At 35.8% G+C, this 23437-nt stretch overlaps 2 protein-coding genes across 2 annotated transcripts; one reads left to right on the top strand and one right to left on the bottom strand.

The window, feature by feature from the left end:
- The first annotated feature begins 373 nt into the window (after positions 1 to 373).
- On the top strand, positions 374 to 8804 carry LOC146148558 (transketolase-like protein 2). The gene is made up of 14 exons (XM_083386438.1): positions 374 to 521; positions 630 to 747; positions 2123 to 2236; positions 2306 to 2403; positions 2474 to 2557; positions 2810 to 2917; positions 4247 to 4374; positions 4446 to 4645; positions 4782 to 4946; positions 5012 to 5168; positions 5247 to 5461; positions 5685 to 5775; positions 8062 to 8232; positions 8413 to 8804. The coding sequence occupies exons 1-14, from the start codon at positions 409 to 411 to the stop codon at positions 8538 to 8540; spliced, it is 1890 nt and encodes a 629-aa protein (XP_083242564.1). The 5' UTR covers positions 374 to 408; the 3' UTR covers positions 8541 to 8804.
- A 7808-nt stretch (positions 8805 to 16612) lies between these two features.
- Positions 16613 to 19976, bottom strand: LOC146148557 (solute carrier family 75 member 1-like). Its single transcript, XM_083387194.1, has 10 exons — positions 19617 to 19976; positions 19286 to 19382; positions 18915 to 19177; positions 18663 to 18851; positions 18475 to 18577; positions 18297 to 18390; positions 17973 to 18096; positions 17670 to 17760; positions 17562 to 17609; positions 16613 to 17238 (listed from the first exon to the last, which is right to left on the bottom strand). The coding sequence occupies exons 1-10, from the start codon at positions 19773 to 19775 to the stop codon at positions 17027 to 17029; spliced, it is 1380 nt and encodes a 459-aa protein (XP_083243320.1). The 5' UTR covers positions 19776 to 19976; the 3' UTR covers positions 16613 to 17026.
- Between the last annotated feature and the right edge of the window lie 3461 nt (positions 19977 to 23437).

The raw sequence follows: 23437 nt of genomic DNA, 5'->3' as shown, positions 1-23437 counted from the left end.
AGCCGTCAGGGGCAGTTAAGTTTTAGTACCTAATGCAAAATTTAGTTGTATTTTTTTATAAAAAAAGTTCTTGTAAATGTGCAAGTGCAATATTATATTTTTTATATTTTGTGAAAGTGCAATATTCCTTTATATTACTTTTTTGTGAAAGTGTAATATTTTTTTTTTCAGTTTTTTGAGGTTGCATTGTAAAATATTATTGAATGAAAAGCCTGTTGCGAACTGCATGCTATTCTTCAATAGTAGGCTAAGTCTGGAAAAAATTTATCTTTTTTTATTTAAAGTACAACAAGATAAGTATATAACCTCAGAAAACTTTGGGCGTTTAACATTTATAGGGTAATACCTCATAAATGTTTTTGCCTTTAGGCTTACCTTTTGTAGTGTAAAATATCAATATAATTAAAGATGGATAGCAGTGATAACCAATCACCTGAAGATTCAGTTGTTCATGAACTGAACAACATTGCAAACCGGATACGAATCAACAGCATTCTATGCACATCAAAGTCCAACTCTGGGTATGTTGTTTTTAAAGTTAAAAAAAGTGTTAATTTAATATCTGTTTACTTAATTATTAACCACCCCAGATATGATGAAAAATTACTGTAATAAATATTTTTTTATAGTCATCCAACATCATCGTCAAGCTGTGCAGAGATTTTATCTGTATTGTTCTTCCGAGTAATGAAGTACAAGGTTGATGTTCCCAGAGATGTATCTGCTGACAGATTTGTGATGTCAAAAGTATGTCTTTTAACAGGAGAGTGTCCACCAACCAGAACTCGAATGGACAAAATAACACATGCAAAAATGCCGGCTTGCTGTCTCCACATTTTCCTCCTGCTCAATTGTTTTTCAATAGTTTAACCTGCCTTACTCTTTCTGTGTGTACTACATTTTTAAAATTGAAAACTAGCCTGTTTATAAATATATTCGTGGATGGATGCTGAATGTAGTAGTGTACTCGACCCACTTCAACGTTTTTATCGGAAAGCCTCATGACCTTAAGTAAATCAGTTGACTTAATTTACAATACTTTGAATTATTAATTTATTCTTGGAACTGACTCATAGATTTATAGTCATTACACACATCTTGGATAAAGTAAAAAAATATTCATTTTTTGTAACAGTTTGAGTCATGATGCTTCTGGAAACTGCAACTAATTTTTACATAAGGACACTTGCCAGCCAGACAAGTGGGTGTCAATCAGCAATCACCCATGGCTTATTGAACTTGCATTTGTGAAAAAGTGCAAAATCCCAATCCTGTAATTACAAAAATTTACCTAAAAAAAATCATCACTTTATTTAGGGTTTAGGATAGCAAGGTATTGTTATAATTAGAGATTGATGGATCACTTTATCTGACCTATACCGATACCTGGTTTTGCCAATTGATACCGATACCAACTTTTTTTAATATACCTAGGATTTAATTTAAATTGATTAAAAATAAAATTTTAAATATCGTGACAGTTTATATACCTATATTAATTTTACTCATGATGCTAAAAAGCATGATGCTAAAGGTTTGTTTACACTACCGCTGAGCTGGGCGTAAAAATTGTTCCAAAACAGAAGGTTTTTCTATAGCGGCACTGGGCTTTGAGTTAAGCAAAGCTTGAAAAGCTCGAAATAATAGAATTCAAGTGCAAATTACGCTTTGCTCAGCTCAGTGCAGCTGTAGTGTAAACATGCCTTAAATGAATAAAGTGTTTTGCAATAAAATAGGAAATAAGCTTGTTTTTCAGAAAAAGCTAGATTTATTAATAAAATATCGGCCCAAATTTACCGATACCAATATATCTATAAGAGCAAAATGTTGGCCGATGTTATCTGTGAAACTATATATCGGCCTGTCTCTAGTTTTACTGTTAAAATGTATAAAAGACATCAGAACTTTTGAAATACTGACCAAGACAAATTTATATTAGACTTATTGAGGCTACTATTAATAAAAAACTAAAATTTCAAAGATTATTTCAAAATATTTATGTAAGTTTATAGTGTGAATTATTTTACTCAGTAAAATGCCTATTTATGGTGGCACGCAATCACCAAATAATTTGTAGTTTCCTTGAAACAATTTCAATGAGCCACTATTTTTCTTTTGACAGGGTCATGCTTGCCCAGCTTTATACTCTGCCTGGGTTGAAACTGGCCACATGACATTCGAGCAATTAATGACTCTACGAGAATTTAACAGTGTATATGAAGGCCATCCAACTCCGGTAATTAAATCATTTGTTTTTATCTTTGTTGTAGTTTATTATAAATCGTGTTGATATTTACATTCATAGAAAATTGATTTCATTGATGTTGCTACTGGTTCACTTGGTCAGGGGTTAGGCATGGCTGCCGGCATGGCCTATGTTGGCAAATATGTGGATAAATCTAGGTATTTATTTTTTACATATCCACAGTACTAATGTCTAATTTGTTTTAATTTGTCAATTTGCTGTTCATAGTTATCGGGTCTATTGTCTGTTGGGTGATGGTGAGATGGCCGAAGGAGCAGTTTGGGAAGCAATGGCATTTGCAAGTCATTACAAGTAAGCTTTTTACATAGTTTTTGCTGTTGTTTAAATTTTAAGGTAAATTTTGCTATTCAAGTTATTTTGCCTATTCAAGTAGAAATTAAGAATCAAAACCATCTTTTCAGAAACAGTCAAAATATGATAATAATTAATAATTGTGGACTGAAATTGTCATTTGTACAGTTGTTTTGTCTGACTATGTTTTGAAACTATTGATATTTAAGATATAATATATGTATTTTGTTATTTGTTATGTTTGTAATATAGATTGGATAATCTTGTTGCTATTATTGATGTTAACCGTCTGGGACAGTCGGAAGAAACTGCTTTAGGTCACCACACTGAAGTTTATCGAAAGCGTGCAGAAGCTTTTGGGTAAGAGATTTGTACATAAAACATATAGATTTAAATTATATTTTTAAAGTGTAACTATCGTATAATTACTGAAAATCAAAATTGTGAGTCCTGCAACGCTTAGAATAAACCCATAGTTAATAAGCTGGTCTTTAGTATAATATTAGGAATCTCCCACAGACAATAACATTTTGTAGATTGTTTATTAAAACCAGGGATAAAACATAAAATCATTTCTTAAAGTTTTAAGAAATATATTTTGTCTTTGTACCTTTTTTAATATATATACATTTTCGCCTTCATATGTTTTTTTAATAAACTATTTAATATGACCTAATTTGAAAGCATGAATATTACTCATACATTTTACTGTCTGTGGGATATTGCTTATATATTAAAGACTAGCTTCTAATTTGAAAGCATCTTTTGTATTTTATTGTCTGCGGGAGGTTCCTTATATATGGAAGTGCTCCACCCTATTAAATACTGGTTAGTTTTACGCTTAGTAAAATGATTTTATGTTTATACCTGTTACAGTCTATATATCATTTATTTGTTAATATATATTTTTTTAAAACTTTAAATGAAGCAACTTAATTAAAAGAGTAGTTTAAAAATAGACCAATGAATTAATTATTTATATAAACGAAAAAAAAAACAGACAGTTAAATTCTGTATATAATGTATGCAATGCTGCATTACATGCTGGTAAACATAATATTATATGTCTTTTGCTAAAAAATAACTTTAATTACTTCTTTCTACTAGTATGATGCTTAAAAAATAACTTAAATATTACAACTTTTGTTAAGTTGTTATACAAAGGTATATGACACTTCTAAACAAGAGAGTGCTTCAGTAATTGAGTTATGCGTCTAAATGAAACATATAGTAAAGACATGCTGCGCTAGAGTGCACAAATAGTTTATGATGTACCTGTAGTTTGTTATACCATGGGTTTCCTTGTTCAGTTTTATCACCATTTCAGCAGTTCATAGTTGTATTACTGTATTCTGTTGGGTTTAGCTATCCCTGGCATGTGTGGTTAATATAATACAGTTTTGTAGTACCATATTTGTGTTGTGTGTAAGAGTAAACATAATAGGATAGCTTTGCTGTGAAACAGTAATACGCTGCACATCAACCTAATTAAAGTCGACTTCTAGACCTCTACTAGTATGATCTCAGTTGTCTGCCATCAAATTATATTTTATGAGTTTATGCATACACATGCACACCCAAACAGTTTAGTGATTTAATCATATATCCTATATTTAAAATAAATTTTAAAAGAAGTGTCTGAGTTTTTTGTAGTTTGCCACCCAACTTAAATTTATTTGCAAAATGCAGATGGAATACAATCGAAGTTGATGGACACTGTGTCTCAGAATTAAGCAGGTCTTTTCACCTTGCTGAGTCTCGCAAAAACCTTCCAACATGCCTAGTTGCCAAAACATTTAAAGGGAAAAACATGATTGGTAAGTCTTGAACAGCAATTTAAAAAACATGCTTTGAGATTCATATCGTAAATATAATGCATTTTTGGCAGGCCAAGAGAATCTACATGGATTTCATGGTAAACCTGTTGCTGCTGCTTCCAAGGATAAAATCTTAGAGCATCTTCAGGAAATGGTTGCCCAAAAGTCCGGTGTTACTTTGTCTCCAACACGCCCCATGGATGATACAAAGCCTTTAACTTTATCAAACTTATCTCTCAGCTCTCCACCTGATTATGAACTTGGACAGAAGGTTATTTTCTAATCAACCAGGAGAAACTAGAGAATATCTAGTTTTTATTTAGCCTTATGAATAGTGTATTGAGTTAAAAAAATGCCCAAATCTACAATTGCCAAATGTATTCACTTGCTCATGTGTTTGTTTATAGCTTGCAACCAGGGCAGGGTATGGCAAGGCCCTTGTAAAACTTGGTCAAAACTGCGACCGTGTCTACTCACTTGATGGGGACATGAAGAACTCAACTTTTGCACAAGACTACAAAAAAGCATTTCCTGATCGCTTCATCGAATGCTTCATTGCTGAACAAAATATGGTCAGGAAATGAACAAACGCAATGTGTTTTACCATATTTTATTATTTTACAAATTAATGTTACAGGTCGGTGTAGGTATTGGAATGGCGACAAGGGATCGAACTGTTGTGTTCATCAGCACATTTGCAGCCTTTCTTGCCCGAGCATATGACCACATTAGAATGGGGGCAGTCTGTCACACCAATATCAACTTCTTTGGGTCGCATTGTGGAATTTCAATTGGTAGACTTTCGGAACTAAAATAAACTTCTTGTCTAGGATTATAAAAACACACGTTACGTTAAAATAGCAATTATTTAGGAGCTGATGGTCCGTCTCAGATGGCCCTGGAAGACATTGCAATGTTCCGTGCTGTGTGCAACTCTACCGTGCTTTATCCTTCCGATGTAGTGTCTGTGGAGAGGGCAGTTGAGCTTGCTGCCAACACTAAAGGGATCTGCTTCATCAGGGGTGCAAGGGCAGCTACTCCGGTTGTTTACACAGGCACTACAGAATTTAAAATCGGCAAGGCTCAGGTAAACTATCAGTTCAAGAAGGACTGTTATATACTATTTAAGCTCTGTTTAGTGTTAACCAATTTAAAAAAAATTGCACTTTCATAATATGTAGGCTTCAAATAGGATTATTTTTCCACTTGCATTGTGATCCAAAATGAGTTTCATATTTGCATATTTAATTTTTAACTATTCAATTCTTAAAACAGAAGTTTTGCTAAATAGTCGTGCTATTTTGTAACAGGTGCTAAAGCAAAAAGTTGGCGATAGCGTGACGGTTGTTGCAGGTGGCGTTACCCTCGCTGAAGCTCTTAAGGCCTTCGAGACGCTTCAAGGTAAGTTTACTGCTCTCCATCGTTGGCAATTGGCATACCAAAAACTTATTTTGTTGGTGTTAAAAAAAAAAAAAAAAAAGTCTTTATTCCCAATACAGTTTCTTGTTCTAGTTCAAAGCACGTACAGAATAAATGTTGCGTTGAACTATTTGCAACCAATACACTAGTGTGTATTTTTACTCAATACCTTTGGTAAAAATTTCAGTGGAGAGACAGTTTCCGGTTGCGATTTATCAAGGGTGGTCGCTGCATTGTTGCATTGATTGTACCCCAACGGGCACAGGCGGTACTTACCAACTGATGTTAATCATCTATCTTAGGTTTTTAAAGATTGATTTACAACTTCCCCCTTTTTAAAGATAATAAGTTGTTTCCAAACCTTGTTCTAAAGGAAACTTTTAGACCTTACTACCGAACGTAGTACAGGCAACAAATATACACATGTCGTCTCAAGCCAATTGCAACCAACTTACTTTGGTTTTGAAACTTGCTTATATATAAGTAATTTCTTTGTTATACCATTTAAAAATCGTCTTGTAGGGTGAATTAGGTTGTCAGTTTGGAAGCCAGTAATAAACGAAAACAAAAAAAATTGTGTAACGTTGTTTACACGCGCGCTTCCGGAGCTGTGTATTAGTTTATTTACACGCTTCTTTCAATATAATCAGACAAATTTTCACAGTTCTAAAGCGATCAAGGGAAAGTTGTAGAAGCAAACAAATTGTACCATTACGGCAAATAACAGGGTGCTATACAATATCACGATAAAATTGCTTTGCGTCGCGCATTGTGTCTGTTTCGGACGAACGAATCGCGACAATGATTAAGCACTACATTTTCATGCTTTCCGGTTAGCGCATCCACTCGTCTACTGCTAGCGTTAAAAATCATGAGATTTCGAAGCATTGGTGTCTAAATATAGATCGCGTTTATCCGAAGTAAGCTTGTCATCGTGACTTTTTGCCAGGCGAGTTTAAACACGGGGTTGAATATTTGACAGGTTTGGTTGCCATACCCTGTTTTAAAAAGCATTAGTATTTTGAAAAAATAAAAATGATTTATAGGATTTCTTTTTCTTTAAAATGACAACAACACGCTTCTATCGTGTCGGCTGGATTTTTATTTGGCGTGGTAAACCAAAAAAATTGACAATAGGAGTTTTTTTTAACTCCTAGCCACCGACGCCGTTTAGGGTGCTTAGGGCGCTCCGAGCAATCTTAGCAGAACCCTCCTCCAAAAAAAAAATGTAAATATTCCTTGTTATTTCTGTTATTGCGTTCTATTTTTTATTATTCTTTTATTCGATACAACTTCGACTTGTCAATTCAGCGAAAGCATTCCTAGCAAAGATTCTGTTAATAAATTACTGTTAATAATTACGAAAGTTTAAAGTGATATAATTTTGTTGAAACGTATTGAATACTGAAAGCTAGGTTTATTTTACTCAGCATCTAAAATCACTATCAGCGGCAATTTTGTGACGTCATATTAAGCGGAAAATTTTGAGCACGCCTGTGAAAAGCAAAAGTCTGCGTCCGCTGGTAAGCGGTAGCCTTTTTGATTTGGCTCGATCAACGCTGATTTATGCTTGCGTTATCACAATGATTTCCAAATAACTGGATTTTTTATCTTTGGATTGTTATTAAAATTGTTTAATAAATATCAACTTTAAAATGACTAGTATAGTTAGTACATTAAAAACTCGTTATGTTATTGCTGATTTTTGCAAAACGTTGCTCTATTCTAATGTTGTTTAAACATATTTTGATAAAAGCTAATAAAATAATGTTAATTTAAATTTTGGTGATTAAATCTGTTATCCTTTTCCGGATTACTATATCAAACGTTTAAGAATCACCGAGTTCGCAATACGGTGACCTCATTACCTAGTTTAACTTCGAGTCATTGCCACTGAGAAGCACTTATTGATGTGAGTCGGCCCTCTCCAAAAATATAAAGTAATGTTTAGCAATCGATTATTAGGGAAACCAGATCAAAATGAGATTTCAGTAATTGCCCACAGGTAGGAACCATTGCGCTAGACATTTCTGCCTCGGAATATATTGTAGAGCGGTGGCAAATCACGTGAGTCTTAAAGCCACACCAATTCCAGTAGTCGGAATCGGTGGCCGTGGCTGTAGCGAATTAATCTATGACTGTCAAGGTTTTCATTACAAGCCAGATAGAAATTCCACACCGGATCCCTAAGCACACCGAAGCCAGACTTTTAATTGAGCGTCGTAGCCTCGGTGAAAGAACCAAACACTGAACTCGGTTGTATTTCAGGTGAAGGCATCGGTATTACTCTGATCGACATCTTTTCGGTGAAACCAGTTGACCAGGCGACCATATACAACGCTGCCAAGGCAACGGGTGGCCGTATTATCACTGTGGAGGACCACTATGAGGAAGGGGGTATCGGTTCTGCTGTCGCGGAAGCTTTGTCAGAATATACAGGTGAGCGACACATTAAAAATAATGAGCAAGTTTTTTAACATCCTTAACTTTTTAAGCCGTGAATAAACATATGAATGATAATGACAAAGTGTGTTTTTCATTGTAGTTTGAAAATAAAGTTAGAAGAATGCGAAGTCGTTATTTCTTCGTACTAAGTTATCTGATATTTTATTATGATAGGTATTGTACAGAAGAGGCTTGCTGTTAGAGGTCTCCCCTACAGCGCTGCACCAAACGAGTTGCTGGCCGCGTTTAAAATTGACAGCAATGCTATAATCAATGCTGTCAAGTCGATGCTGCAAAATTAACATGGATAAATTCTGTACTTAATCAACGTTTTGTATATTTCATACCACCAATCATTATATTATGTCTTAGTTGATCTTTAACACTCGCGAAATTTCGTATTGTGTTATTCGTGGGCATACACTATAACAAGCAATTAAGAGTAACATGTACAAATTGTGCAAAACAAAACATTATGCAAAAATATATTCCGCTCAGTGCATTTATTTGTCGATATTGTAAACAACGGTTATCTGTCTCGAAAGAAAAAAACAGGAAGTAGCGGATATTGTCTGTTTTTTTTTTCGAACGTCGCAAAATAAAATGACGCCTAGTTAAACATAATTTAGATTTCGCGTTTCACTCAAAGATATGCAGTTGACGCACTTGTAATCTTTAAATAGGATACCAAACACGGTATTTTACTTTTTGAAGCACGATTTGTATAGGGCACATAAAACGAGTTGTGCGACGCTGTATGGGGGAAAGCTTGTAACCAAAATAGCATATATCAGTACGCCAAGCTTCATGTCTAAAACCACCCAACCCGGACCTGTTTGTCCATCTTATAGTTTTACCAATTTAAAAAACAATCTGCTCCAATGTAAATAGGTAACGATTTTATTAGCTCAAGTGACAAAGCCCGGTGAAGGCCATTCAGCACAGCTGTAAAGCCCAGACCATCAACAAATTGGTAGCCTACGTTTATTTAGGCAAGGTAGAGTTACTTTCAATGCCATGATAAATAACTTTAAAAAATAAACTTGTACACAGCGATAAAGTATACATTATAACAGAATTAATTTTGGTATTTGTTTGTAGATGGATTACAAAATATTAGTTTCTGGAAGTGCCCTGTTGCTGTCTATGTTATATTAATAAGACAAAGAAGTAAACGGTTAAGTGTACCCACAAATACATGACCCAACCTGATTTTCCGCCAAAATTTCCACAAAAAGTAGTTTATGCTATACTCATGGACCCCTAAAACTTGACCAACAAAAAATCCTTGCCAAGGAACCTTAATTTTCTATGACTTTTGTAGTTTTTCTATGACTTTGTAACAGAATCACTAACTCTTAAATCTTATACTTTGCTTTAAAGTACAAACAAATATACACTTTTTAACGTGTAATGGGAGGACAGAAAACTGTCGTCCTGCGAACAGCAAACCAACGGCTGCACTGCGCGAGTAAGAGCATATCTTTAAGTCAGACGATTAGTTAGGGGCAGTACAGGGGCGGATCTAGGGGGTGCGATATGGCCATGCCCCCCCCAAACTAAAAAAGAGGTACATTTTTTTACTTAATAGGCAGCTAATTTTCGCCGTTCCCTAGGTAGTATGGCCTATTTTCGCCAAAATAAGACATATTTTTACGCTTTGTAGTGGTGTACGAGCTTATGGCGCCATATAATGAATATTTAAAAAAAAAAATTTAAATGTGTTTGGCGCACTCGCGCAAAGCGGCGTTTTTCAGATTTGCAGAGCCGGCTTAAGTGACCGTACGCTGACCTCTATTATATAATAACTAACTTAAATCCAAGTACAATAAAAAGCTTTTTTGTTGTTTATGCAAATCTGTATCAGAACCAGCCTGCCAATATCCTTCATCCGGCCCGCCGCCTCTTTGACAAATTAAACACGAGTCCATTTTAAATACTTTTTGACTATTTTAAGTGTGTAAATGCGAAAAATTTTCGTGCTTCGCGCTAATGATCTTTATTCAGCGTGTTTACGTTTTGATGCTCTTTTTGAAATAGATCAGCGCTTCTTTACTGTTGCGCCGTGGAAAGCTGCCAAGTGCGTCGCGGACAAACGGAAATCGTATTCAAACATAATCGACAAATATTTTTTAACCATTTTTTTTTAAATGTAACAAAAACAAGAAATTTAAAAAAAATACCGGTATTCCAAAAAAAATCGCGCTCGCTTCGCTCGCCAGGTGTGCCACAAATGGTTAACAAACACTAAAATAGATAAACTATAAAAATTATCGCGTTTTCTCAAAGTAGTTTTATTACACTTTTTTAATAGTAGTAGAGGGATGAAGACGTGTGGACTCGAATTTCAAACCAAGTATACACTTTTTTCAGCGAATTTGCGCCAAGACTTTACTGCCTCCTTAAAAGTAATTATAAACACGTTTTTAAAGTGCAAAAAAATCCGAGGCCCACCTGATTCACAATTGTTATAACATTGTAATAACACAAAATCTCATTAAACATATGTTGTGCGGCCCACAGAGACCTTTCTGAGTTTCGTTTTGGCCCGCGACTACTACACAAAGGTTGCCGACCCTTGTGTAAGGATTTGAATAATCTATCCAATGTTAGGGTTAACTCTGCATAGAGTTTTGCTCATTTCAGCAACCTTATTTGGCAAAAACCAACTACAGTAACTTAAAAATTGAGAGAAGTGTCATGAAAGAGCCACAGCTGACCGCAGCAGACAACGCTATGGTTTTATTGCGATGTGGCCTCGGCGCTTTTTCGGTGGCATGTGCGGTTGCTCTCGCCTTTTCGTGAAAAAGCAAGATGTGTAGACAATAGACATGGTAGCGTCTTTCAGCGATATCCTTCAAACCGGGTCAAACTAGGAAACCGGCCCACTGTAGAGGCTTACCTTATTACTTTTTCGTGCTTTCAAAAGGTCTGTTTTTCGCGTTATTTTGCAGGAGTTAGTTTATTCGGCCAGCCGATGTTATTTTTACCTGAATTATGACGTCACGCAATGGCATACTTTTGTGGCGTCATATCTGAAAAAATTGTGGCGTCATATCTGAAAAAAAATCCATGGCCCTCCCCAAACTGAAATCCTAGATCCGCGCCTGGGGCAGTAAGCTTCACTTCGTATGTAAGCCTATGGGGCCTTGCAAAAAAATATATTTACTGCGATTTAGTTGCAATCATTGTGCGGCGCCCTTGAAAATTTAAAACGACGTAGGCTTCCATCGCATCGCATGTTGTTGAGAATCTCTGTTCTCATCAATAAAAATGATCGTTTTGTTCATAAGCATGCAGCATTTTTCATCTTATTTCGCGCTGTTACTGTAGATAACTTTTTGTGTTTTACCGGAAGTATACGATTTTTCTCTAAATATATAGTATTGTGGCGACTTTATGCACACAGTTTCCCTCCAGCATAATTCCTGGCGTGCAACAGCTCGAGGGTGACCTAATTAATGTCGCACTCGAGTTACCACACTGCAGATGACGAAGCGTAAAATTGCCTTTTTCTTGCGTACGTTTTCATCGTTGCTACTCGATACATGTTATACACACTTCTGTCAGCACTTCATACAAGCATCATCCCTACAGTATACCACTTTCAAGATTATCTCGGATAAGTTAGGCCTACCATATGTCCTCCTCTTTTCGGAGGATTTGTCCCATTTTCTCAAGAAAACTAAATGGTCCTCCGAGGACGCCCAAAAATGTCCAAATCTCCTCTTTTTTGCATTTCGAGTTGCTTACTTGTACTTTTAACAAGACTTTTAGGCGAGCGTTGTATTTATATCCAAAAATATACTGTAGCCTTGAAACATACTGAATTGCTGGTTTAAAACAGGTTTTCCAACAAATTGCCCGGCCAGCCCTACCTTCTTAATTGTTTTTGCAAACATTGCGCCAGAAAAATGGCAACAGAAGTCAGAACCTTGCATCTAAAAAGGCCAATTAAGAAAGCAAAGTTGTGAGTTTTGTAGCCCTAGCCTATCCTATATCAGTGTTACTGTATGGCAGCCTATGTTCTTATTTTTTAAAGAAGATTGTCTTTAGTCTATAACAACCGGGGGCGCCAAGCAATTCTGAGTGGGCTCTAAGTCAAAATTTATGCAATGATTCTATGATTTTGTTTGGGTTGTACACCAGTCCTACAGCGCTGTGCACACTCTTTTTTGCCAACTTTAATGTTTAAACTGCAAAAAATATTCGCGCTCCGCGCAAATCTTGTGTTTTTTACGTTTGTTAAATTTTTTCAGCACAAAGTCACTTTGAGTGCCATTGTATGTTTTCATATCATCGAAGGTTTAAGACAGAGGCGTGCAACATACGGCCCGCGGGCCACAGCACGGCCCGCGAGACCTATTGACGTGGCCCGCACAGACTTCGTCAAGTAGCCCATTGTTTTTTTTTAATTTTCACTGTGTAAGAAGTTATTTGTAACGGAATCATAGGCATTTATCAATTTGTTTTACGTCACACTGTCCAAACTTCCAATATTGCGTCATAGTGTGCATTGTGTGCACTGCCTTGTTTGGCTTGCAAAAAAGAAAGGTTGATTATGAAAGGTGGAAATTCAACAAGCAAGATGTAGTTTGCCTGCTTTGTCAAAACGTTATATCAGTAATAAAAGAGTATAATATTATAGTGTTTTAAGGGACACTATAGTTAAAAACACTCTGCTAATTATGATAGCGTTGTAGGTCAACTGCGGGTTGACAAAATGCTGCAATTGAAAAAGTCTTTGAGCAAACAACAAGAGGTATTTCATTGTTATAAGAAAGACGTTGAGCTTGCTGACTGGAAGGTCCATTGGACCCTTCTCTGCTCCGGCCGTATCGCGCGTGAATTTGTTTTTTGTCATAGCTTACTTGTGTATTTTAATTTAAGCGCTAACGGAAAAATAAACATTGGCGCTGGTCTAGAATCCTACCACAGTTCTAAAATCAACGCACAAAATTTGAGTTAGGTTGCGGGTTAGCGTTTGGGTGTGGGTGGGTCAAGTATTATTATATTCTTGATTTAATAATAATACTTGACCCACCTTAACCCAAACGCTAACCCGCACCCTAACCCAAATGGTGTTTCGTTGTGGTAGGATTCTAGACCAGCGCCTAAACATTACTTACTTACTTACTTATTACAAAACTGGGCTATAAGTTATCGAAAGCAATTGCCGAAAAAGGAAAGCCTGTTCAAGACAAAATTCAGGAATCAGCTCACAGATGAGCACTTGTTAAGTGAACTTCGAGTTGGCACTTCTGCCAAAACTAACAAGATCTCTGGTGAGAGAAGATATCACACATTGAAACTTTTTTGCGCGAATCGATAATGTTTTTGCAATATTGCCGTTGTATTGTGTGTCGTCACTCGTCACATATTTTGAAGCACGATAACGCAATGTTTAATTTTTGCGCTTAACATTTTTATTTGCACTCGACATCACAGCCTTACAACTGTGGAGTAAATAACCTCACAACACGTTTGTCAAAATCAGCTCGTGCACCAGCAATTTGTTGTGTGTCCAATGCGAAAAGGCAGGGCAATTTAATGGAAAACCTGTTTTTTGAAAAGTAAGCAACTCGAAATGCAAAAGAAGAGGAGATTTGTACATTTTTGGGCGTTCTCGGAGGACCATTTAGTTTCTTGAGAAAATGGGACAAATCCTCCTAAAAGAGGAGGACATATGGTAGGCCTAACTTATCCGAGATAATCTTGAAAGTGGTATAGGCTACTGTAGCGATGATGCTTGTATGAAGCGCTGACAGAAGTGTGTATAACATTAGGATGTATCTTTATAGAATCGAAAACCATCGGCGGCAGGTTTTAGCCAGTCGATCACTGCTCCGCTGACGCGTATATTAACAAGTAAAACTCATAGTTAAAAACAGGATCAGACGTTTTGTTTAAAGGAAAATATATTTCGCCAAAGTGGCATTATCAGTTCCTGTAAGAGTACAAATAAATAAAGCATCTCGCACTGCTCATATGTATTTTTTCCCCTTCCTCCACTTATTTGCGTCGCCTACTCATTTATCCCAGTCGTGTTGCCTGCGAGGCTGTAGTGCTTTTCATTGCGTTTTTAGTCTATTATCATGTTTTAATATTTTATTGTTTACTTTTATTGGTTTGTTGATGGCTGCGCTCTGATTTTATTTATTTATTTGTACTCTTACAGGAACTGATGATGCCACTTTGGCGAAATATATTTTCCTTTAAACAAAACGTCTGATCCTGTTTTTACTCATGTTTTTAACTATGAGTTTTACTTGTGTATAACATGTATCGAGTAACAACGATGAAAACGTACGCAAGAAAAAGGCAATTTTACGCTTCGTCATCTGCAGTGTGGTAACTCGAGTGCGATATTAATTAGGTCACCCTCGAGCTGTTGCACGCCAGGAATTATGCTGGAGGGAGACTGCGTGCATAAAGTCGCCACACAACTCCCCCCAGAAGCGAGAAAATGACCAACCAGGCGAAAAATGACTAACGATAACAGTATCGCGCCGGCGGCCGAACATGTCGATGGGGCCTGTTGCGCGTAAGCCGATCGGCCGAAGTTGCCGGAAGCTGAACCCGCTGTCCAGCCTGTGAGTGCGTAAACGTTCGCTGTGTTTGCGTTGCTGGAGGCCGGACTGTTGTTGCTTTGTTGGGAGGTCGTCCTCGTCGAGGCGGTTGCGCCACTTGAACCGGATGCGTCATGTTCAAGTGCGCCGGTTTAAGGCGATCGACCGACACCAGCTGCTCCTTTTCGCCGATGTTTGCATGCAAAACCTCGAGGTATGGATGGCCAGTGGGTGGAATGACGTGACATGGGGACTGGGGCAAACGCTCGAATAGCCTCCTGCAGGTGTTTGAGGAAATCTAGAGGAGGGGTGCAGTGTGCTGAGTTGTAATATCTCCTGGAACCTTGATTGGTGAGCCATAAACCAACTCCGATAAAGATGTTTGCAAGTTCTCTTTTTGAGCTGTTCTGATTCCTAAAAGAACCGACGGTAGCTCGTCAACCCAGTTGGGACCTGTTAAACGCGACATTAAGGAACTTTTTAAATGGCGATGAAACCTTTCTACGAGGCCGTTGGCTTGGGTGAAAGCGGTGGTTCGGTGCAGGTTGATGCCGAGCATTTTGTTCACCGATGACCATAGCTCCGAGGTAAACTGCGGGCCGCGATCTGATAGGACAACCTAATTAACGCCATTAAGGAAATAACAATTTCTGTACCTGAGGAACCTGGCTGGCTGGCATTAAATGTTAGCTGCTCAACCAATACCACTTGATTGACAGTACATGAATAGGCGCGAAGGTTATCGGCAAGCAATTGGTCGTCCGAATAAACGGTGACGATGCACTTCTTGAAAGCACTAAAATGGTCCGCGTGGCCCCCTGGCTACGCCTGTGTCCGAAGCTAGCACATTTTTAATAGAATGTTACTTTTGCAACTTAACGCCTTTTAAGAAAATCTCTACACCTGGCGTTATTGTTAGCCTTAGCCGCTCGCCCAATAACTTTAGGCTGACACTTAAGATTAGGCGAAGGTTATCGGCAAACAATTGGTCGCCCGAAAAAACCTAAAACACCGAACTACATAGATACATTAAAGTACAGTTGTTCTTTCGCCACCGCTACGTTTCTTAATTAAAATAGGCAAATATGTAAATGGTCTATGTTTAAAATAAATATTTATATTTAATTAGGCAGTTAATTGGATTAGAACGCGACAATAGTGTTAAAATATTTGTTATGTTAAAAGTTAAGAGTGGTATTGTTATGGTTTCGCTCAAAATTTTTTTTACCTATATCAATTTGGCTAAAATTGCATCTTCTAATCTAATCTAAAGGGTCGTGGTGTAACGTGTAAGTAAGCCTATAGTCACTAAAAATCCTGTAAAAAATACTTTCCAGATGCGCGGATAGTTTGTCGTTCATTTATACTTGGAAGTGGCAAAAATAGTAATTAAAAACTGTTTATGAAATGTTCATATTAAAAAGGTGGAAAACCGCGCTGCAGGCAAAACGCAATCGTAACATTTAAGTTTGCGAAACAGCCATTTTAAAAAGTTCCATATATGACGCACTACCCTGCGCCTTCCCTCCAACCGGTTTAATACATATTAAGTGGGACTGGGTTTAGATCCCCTGCTATAACCGAAGGTTTTGTTTCAGCTGTGAAATAGTACTTTGGGACAGATAGGTCTTTGTGTGCTATAACAATGAAATTATATTGACTTGCTAATGCTTGGACGTTAATAATTCCGCTTTGTATAACTATAAAGTATGTCAACAAATGCCGCTTATGATTGCCAATAAATCGCCGAAACTGGAGTTTGATTACTTGGGTAGTGTTAAATAAAACACACTGTAAGATTTATTTTGAATGTATTTATTTATGTAATTCTTTAAATAAAATATATTGGTACTTCACTAAAAAATACAAATGGCGTTAGATGTTTTTGTAAAAACAGTAGCAATCTCAAAACTGCATCGTAGTAAGCGATAGTCATAAGACCGATACCTTGCATACATGTAAAAGGTAAAACGAAAATACTTGATTGTGTGGCTGCATCATAAACGAATACAAATAATAAAAAATCAAACTGCATAATTGCTAAGTATTTGTACAAAAAGTGTACGTGTAACTCCGTTTAAAACCACATAATGGAACAGCTGCCCCATTGGAAAACAAGTATATATTTGCTAAATCAGTGGTGGTTCCGCTAATAACAATAAGACTCCCCTGTCGACGTTAGAACAGCAAAAGTGGATGAACAAAATAGCCCAGATTTTTCAATCTTGTTTTGCATCACAGGAAGTTTTTGGAACATTTAAGGAGCGCAGAAGCAACAGGGGAATGATCAGTAGTAAACCACCCATGACGTAAGTTGTCTTTGCGCCAAGAAGCCAATAAGATACCGAGACACATATAGGTCCAGTAGCTCGGGCAAGTGCTCCAAGTGAACGTAGGATCCCCATGACACGGCCCTTTTCCGAATCTAGTCCTGAAAAGTAATCAAGATATATATGATATCTTACACTTGGCTTACATTGTCTTCTAATCAAAGATAATATTATTGAATTTGTTTTTGGTGATTTTGAAATGGAATAATGGTAGGAATAGATTTAATTTAAAAATTTTTCAAAAATATCTTTATGCTGCTGACTTAACTTGGTAGAGCAAGGTAAATGAAATGGGACCGGACTTGTTTGTTTTGAAAACAACTTTACTGAGACAATATACATCACCAATGTTTACCTGCTTAGTCTTCTAAACATATTTTAAGAAGACCAATATCAAATATAAAGAACAGCAAAGGCTACTTACCATAATAAGCTGTTAGAGAAGACATGCATGGAACAACAGAACCAGCAGCTGAAAATAGTTAACAGTTTTACCAGTTTGCACACAAATGTCTTTCTAACAAATACCCACCATAAGCAAACAATATTAAACCAGCATAGAGCATCCATGTTGTGGTTGCAAATCCCACCACTATAAATCCAGGTATTAAACACATCATTCCCTGATAAAAATAACATACAAAATAATTGGTAATTGCCTACAGTAAACAGAAAACCTAAAAACTTATATTATAAAAAATATGTAAGATAACCTATTAAATCATATTTTTTTAAAGTACTTAACCATGAATTAAAATTATTGTTGATTACACAACATTTTTGTTATCATTATATGATTAGCTTAAGAATAGTCAATCTTTAAATACTTCTATACCCGGAGGGCAAGTTGTTTTTCTTTTCCAACCATTTTTCTACGGATATAACCACCCTGCACCAGGGCCATCACAACTCCAAGCAAAGCAAACATTTTTCCTTGATCCATTCTTGTAAATTTGAAACTAGCAAAAAATAAATTTATTACAAGACAAATGAAGTACAAAAGCTTTACATTTCACGGTTATAAGGTAAACTGTTTGTTATGTATCTGGGCTTCAAATACACAACCTCGAGTATTACGTTTAAAGCCTAGGTTTTAAAACAATACACCTGACCACAAACCCCAACTCCATAAGCAATGGTAATGTTTTTTAGTACTTACCGTCTGTGTGCCAAAAAAGTAAGAGTAAATTCAAGACCAGAAAATAAAAACAAATACAGAAAATAGACAATGCCAATCCTTTGCAAAGATTGCTCTGAAATAATAAACAATAATGATTCACATGAAGCAATTTTTTTAAATAAATTAATTAAAGGATATATTTGTTTGATGCATATACCTTTGTTTGTGTTTCTTACTGATTTAACAGCTCTGAATTGAAATAGAGCCAATGGATTTAGAAGATGGCAAAATTCCTTAAAACTTGATACAATCGAAGATGCCTACAAAAGTAATCATGAATGCTCTTTAAGAAAATGCAAATTCATCACATACTGTAGGTTGCTTTGTATCAAAAGATTAATGTACCCGTTTGGCTGTGGGGAGTGTTTCAGGTAGAGATGAAGCAACATAAACAATATCAACCACAGTGATAACAAAACTAAATATAGCAGGAACAAAATGAAACTCTGAATGATTGCCATAACTTTTCGCAAAATACGCTCCAATCAAAGGACCAAACACAAAACCAATAGAAAATGCAATGCCAACGAGAGCCTAAAAATAAAATGAAACTTACATTATAGAAAAGAAAAAATAATATAAGTGAGATCTACATACCATTCCTTTGGATCTATCTTTAGGAGTGGGTAAATCTGCAATGACTGCAGTGGAAATACTGACATTTGCCTCTGAAAGACCAGCAATAACACGTGCAATAAGAAACAAAGAAAAGTTTTTGGACATGGCCCAAACTAAATATGATGTTGCAGATCCAATCAGTGATATTAAAATCATTGAACGCCGGCCGTAGGTATCAGAGGCAGCTCCAAACAAAGGCGAATTAAAGAACTGCAATAGTGAAAACAATGATCCGACCATACCTAAATAAAAAAAATTAACATGAATTACACATACAAATTAGGAAACAATTTTTTAACCTGTTTTTGGTAATATTTTTGCCTAAACATTTTTTATTTCTGCAAACACACCTCCAAATAGAACAGAATTTATATCTTCTTTTAAAGGGACTCCGATAAATTGACGAAAAAGAGACACTGCATCTTCCATGCTTTTGTACATTCCACTCTAAAAAAATAGCATGAGCATTAACAAGCAAATACTACACATGTATGACACCTAGTTGGCTTAAAACTAGGGATGTTCATATTAAAATCTCAAGGGATTCTAAAATATTAGGTTTAAATCTAAAATACCAAATATATTTTTTAACTTTGGGGAAGGGGGGACTATTCATTGTATATAGATTCCAGTATTAATCGCAAAACATTTTGCCAGCATAATACTATAAAATAAACTTACCTCATCATTTTGTTTATAAAAGTCAAATAAAGAAGGAAATAATGGAAGAATAACAGTAAAGCCAAGAAGATCGACCAACAAAGATATGAAAACAGTTCTGAGAACAAGTTGGGGTTGGGGGCTCTTCACTGAACATTCTTTTTCTGTTATCTGCGTCATTGCGAAATGATATTCAATATTTCAGAACCTAAATTAAAAAAAAAATTAAAAAAGTTTATTCGATTTGAAATTTGTAGTCATATCTTTCTTACGAATCACTGAAACTAAAAGTTTAGTTACTCTTGCTCTTTTAAGTTTTTACTATTATAAATAGCTAAAAAAAACATATGCTTATAAGGAAGAGCGCTAAAAACTGTTATACGTGCCACGTCGAGTGCCAACTAACATTTCTTCGAAAATTGATGGATGTGTTGAAAAACCAAACGCATTACGTGTACTGTACGCTTTCTATGGAGTTTTAGGGTTTTAGAATACGCCTGTTTGCAATGAATTCATCTAATGAAGACGAATAGAATTATAAAAACAAATTAGCCAAGAAATGATTATAATTTTTTTTATGTTTAGTAAAACTTTCGTGTTGCATAGAAAATTGCTCTTAAACAAAACAAAAACACATTGAATGGGATATAAAATGGACTTCAATTAGTTGTCCAATGAGCAGTGTGTGAAGTTGTCACTGTTTGTTTATAAAAGCACATGTTTGTGACGTCATTCTGTGCTAAAAATTTTGTTTCACGAAACGAATGTGACTATTTATTGAAGAAACAACCATAATAATCATTGTGTTCAATGCTCTGCAGGGCTAAAACTGAATTTTAGTTTAGAGCTGATGCAGGTTTCTGCTATGATTTGAGTCTGGCTCCGTTTGTTGAGGTTGATCGAAGGTTGCGTGTTCATTCCAATGACCTGATCTGAGTAAATAATGAGCGACTTACTTTTGTAGTTGAACTTGACTTGACTTTTTGGTGCTGTTCTACAATCTTATCACAACAAACATTATTTGGGTTAGGGTGAGGGTTCGGGTAGATTGAGCAATATTCTTGAACTAACCGACACCCTGACCAAAATATTCAATATTGTGTGTGCTTTAATAATTGTTTTAATGCAGTGGTAGGATTCTAGGCCAGCACCGACTTTTTATAAACCTTAAGCATTTGACTTGTGTGCAACACAGATAAAAATATAAGTCTACCTCATTGTTGCCAATTCTACATTCTGTAGCAGGTGCACCCCCAAGATTTTTTACAAGCAATTTGTCTACTTGAATAAGCAACTTGCACACCTGAATTTTAAAAAAGGCTAAAATTGTGCAGGTTCTCAAAACTTTAGATGTCCATAAAAGCTTGATTGCACACCACACAATTTGGTGCTGCACAACTGAATTTATTTAAAGATTGCTGATTGAACATGATACACAAAGCGACAAAGGTACATAATTGGGTCAAGTTAAAGTAAGGAGCCAGCTCGAACTTTATGAAACGGTTTTCAGCCAATTTTTGCCGAACTGTAACCGAACCTGAAGCTTTTTTTGTAACCAAACCTCCAAACTGTCAAAAAAGCGGTTTCATCAAGTATGATGCCACAACTTGTATTTTACAGAGCAAAGTTTTGCCATGTTAGAAATTTTATGAAAAAAAATATATAAATAAACTGATGTTTTTTTTATCTTTCAGATATTTCAATACATAGTTAGCTTCTTGTTTTTGACTACATCATGAAACTTAGATTAAATAAAAGTTTCAATTTTTTTATTCTCTACACTTATTGACCAACATTTTAGGTTTAACATGACTCCTATTCTCTCCGAACTGGAATTTTATAACCCAGCTTCGAGAATAAATTTAGTCAAACTAGAACTAAACCAGAACTTTGAAATTGCTTCGAACCTAAACCAGACCTTCCCCCAAAAAACTTTACCTGAACCAGAAAAGTCAAGTGGTTCAACTCCCTTATTCAAACACAATCTAAAGGTTGCTGCATTTACATAACTTAATTTGTTTAAAAATAACTGCATACCATGTTTTTAAATTTTAATAACTAATTAAAACTTTATGTTTTTTGTGACCTTATTACAAAAACTTAAATATTTGTTTGATATTTCACTAGAATTAGCGGTTCGGCCATTTTGACCGTTTTTGATTTTTAATTGTTTATATCTCCCCTTAGATAACTGTTATAATATTGAAACCTTCTGACTTTTTCAAAGTCTAGGTCAACGTTTGGTATGAATATTTTTAGTTTATTAAAATAACCATAGTGTGATAAATTACTGGCAATGACCATAACGCAAATTATAATTCCTCCACCATTAAAATCGCCTTAAACAATAACCTTTTGTTGTGCTAGTATTTCGAAACAACCATAGAACAATTGTTGCTGTAGCTGGTAACAACTTTGGTTACCTGTGAATTCATAATTTTGAGTCAACAGTAGGGATGTTCAAAGTAGAATATCGAATCCTTGGATTCGAATCCAAATGAGATTCGAATCTAATTCTGCCGTTTATTTCGGGTAATTGGAACCGATAAAATTTAATGTTTTGCCGAGGATTGTTGCACCTAATTGCACAAACGCGTGTGGTAGGTTGGCCTGTCGCTGCGGCGACTAATTTACAGTGCTTGCTTTAAATGTAACCTGGTAGTGCAGTGTCAGCGTTTTTTCGGGCGACCAATTACCGCGTCTCGTGATAACGTTCGTCTAATAATTAAGTGTCAATCAAGCGTTATTGGGCGAGCGATCAACGTGTAATGTCTGGTGTGGAGTTCGCAATTTTCCTAAATGCGTTAAGTTGCAAAAGTAACATTATGTTGTAAAACGTGCAAAAATGCGCTATAGGGTTACTTAAGGTCAACTCCAATATTCAGCGAGGTTATGCAGTTATGCGCAGTGTAATTGTCAAGAATTTGTTAAGTCAATAGTAACTTTGTATTCTTTGCAGTACATTATTTGACTGCATAACAGATTATGTTAGTAAAAAAATAAGCCCTAAAGACCCAACAATGCCACTTTTGTGTGCAGTGTGCATTTTGGGTGCAGTCTCACTATTTGGCAAAAAAAATAAATAATTTTGGCAAACCTGGACAGTTGACATATTACAGTTTACACAACTGCTTCAAATGATAGTTGTTAAGAATGTTAAACATATGGGAGATTTTTTTTATTATAATGTACACATGTTAGAAAATTGTTTGGGCGATTTATTGCTGTGATTGTGGGTCCTGTAGGGTAGATTAAGATTAATCTCTTCCCCAAACAAAATCGAGGTTAAATAATTAAAATAATTTAATAAACATATTCTAGGATTCGCTATTCTGGATTTGTTATTCTAGATTCGAAACCTAGTATTCTAGAATACCTTGGGATTCTACTTTGAACATCCCTAGTCAACAGTTCTTATTATAATTCGATGGTTGGCGGAAGCAGAAAGCAAAAGTAATCCAAAACTAATGTTAGCTGCCAACAAAATAAAACGGCAAAAATGTGTTGGTTGCTAAAAATTATTATGCATTTTTTTCTTTATTGGAAAAACGGTCATTTTGACCGCTCGCGGTAATTCTAGGTTTGTCCACCACACTGTAATTCTAGTGTTAACAACACGTATCTATTATTGAACAGGAGGAACACAATTGATATGTTTTTATGTCCCCACTGATACAGCTGAAATATAAGAAGTTTAGACACTGTTTGGCTTGTGCTAAAAGATTACATTGGGACAATTTATTTCCATTGAGATCCCAGTAAATACCAAAATCCACATTTATCCAATTTTCGTTCAAATGTAATTTTTCCAAACTAATACATACATAGGCATAATGTTCTAG

The sequence above is a fragment of the Ascidiella aspersa genome, chromosome 4 (genome assembly GCF_963924565.1).
Source record: "Ascidiella aspersa chromosome 4, kaAscAspe10.2, whole genome shotgun sequence".
Taxonomy (NCBI): Eukaryota; Metazoa; Chordata; class Ascidiacea; order Phlebobranchia; family Ascidiidae; genus Ascidiella; species Ascidiella aspersa.
The sequence above is the reverse complement of the archived record's forward strand: the minus strand, read 5'-3'. Positions and strand labels throughout refer to the sequence as shown.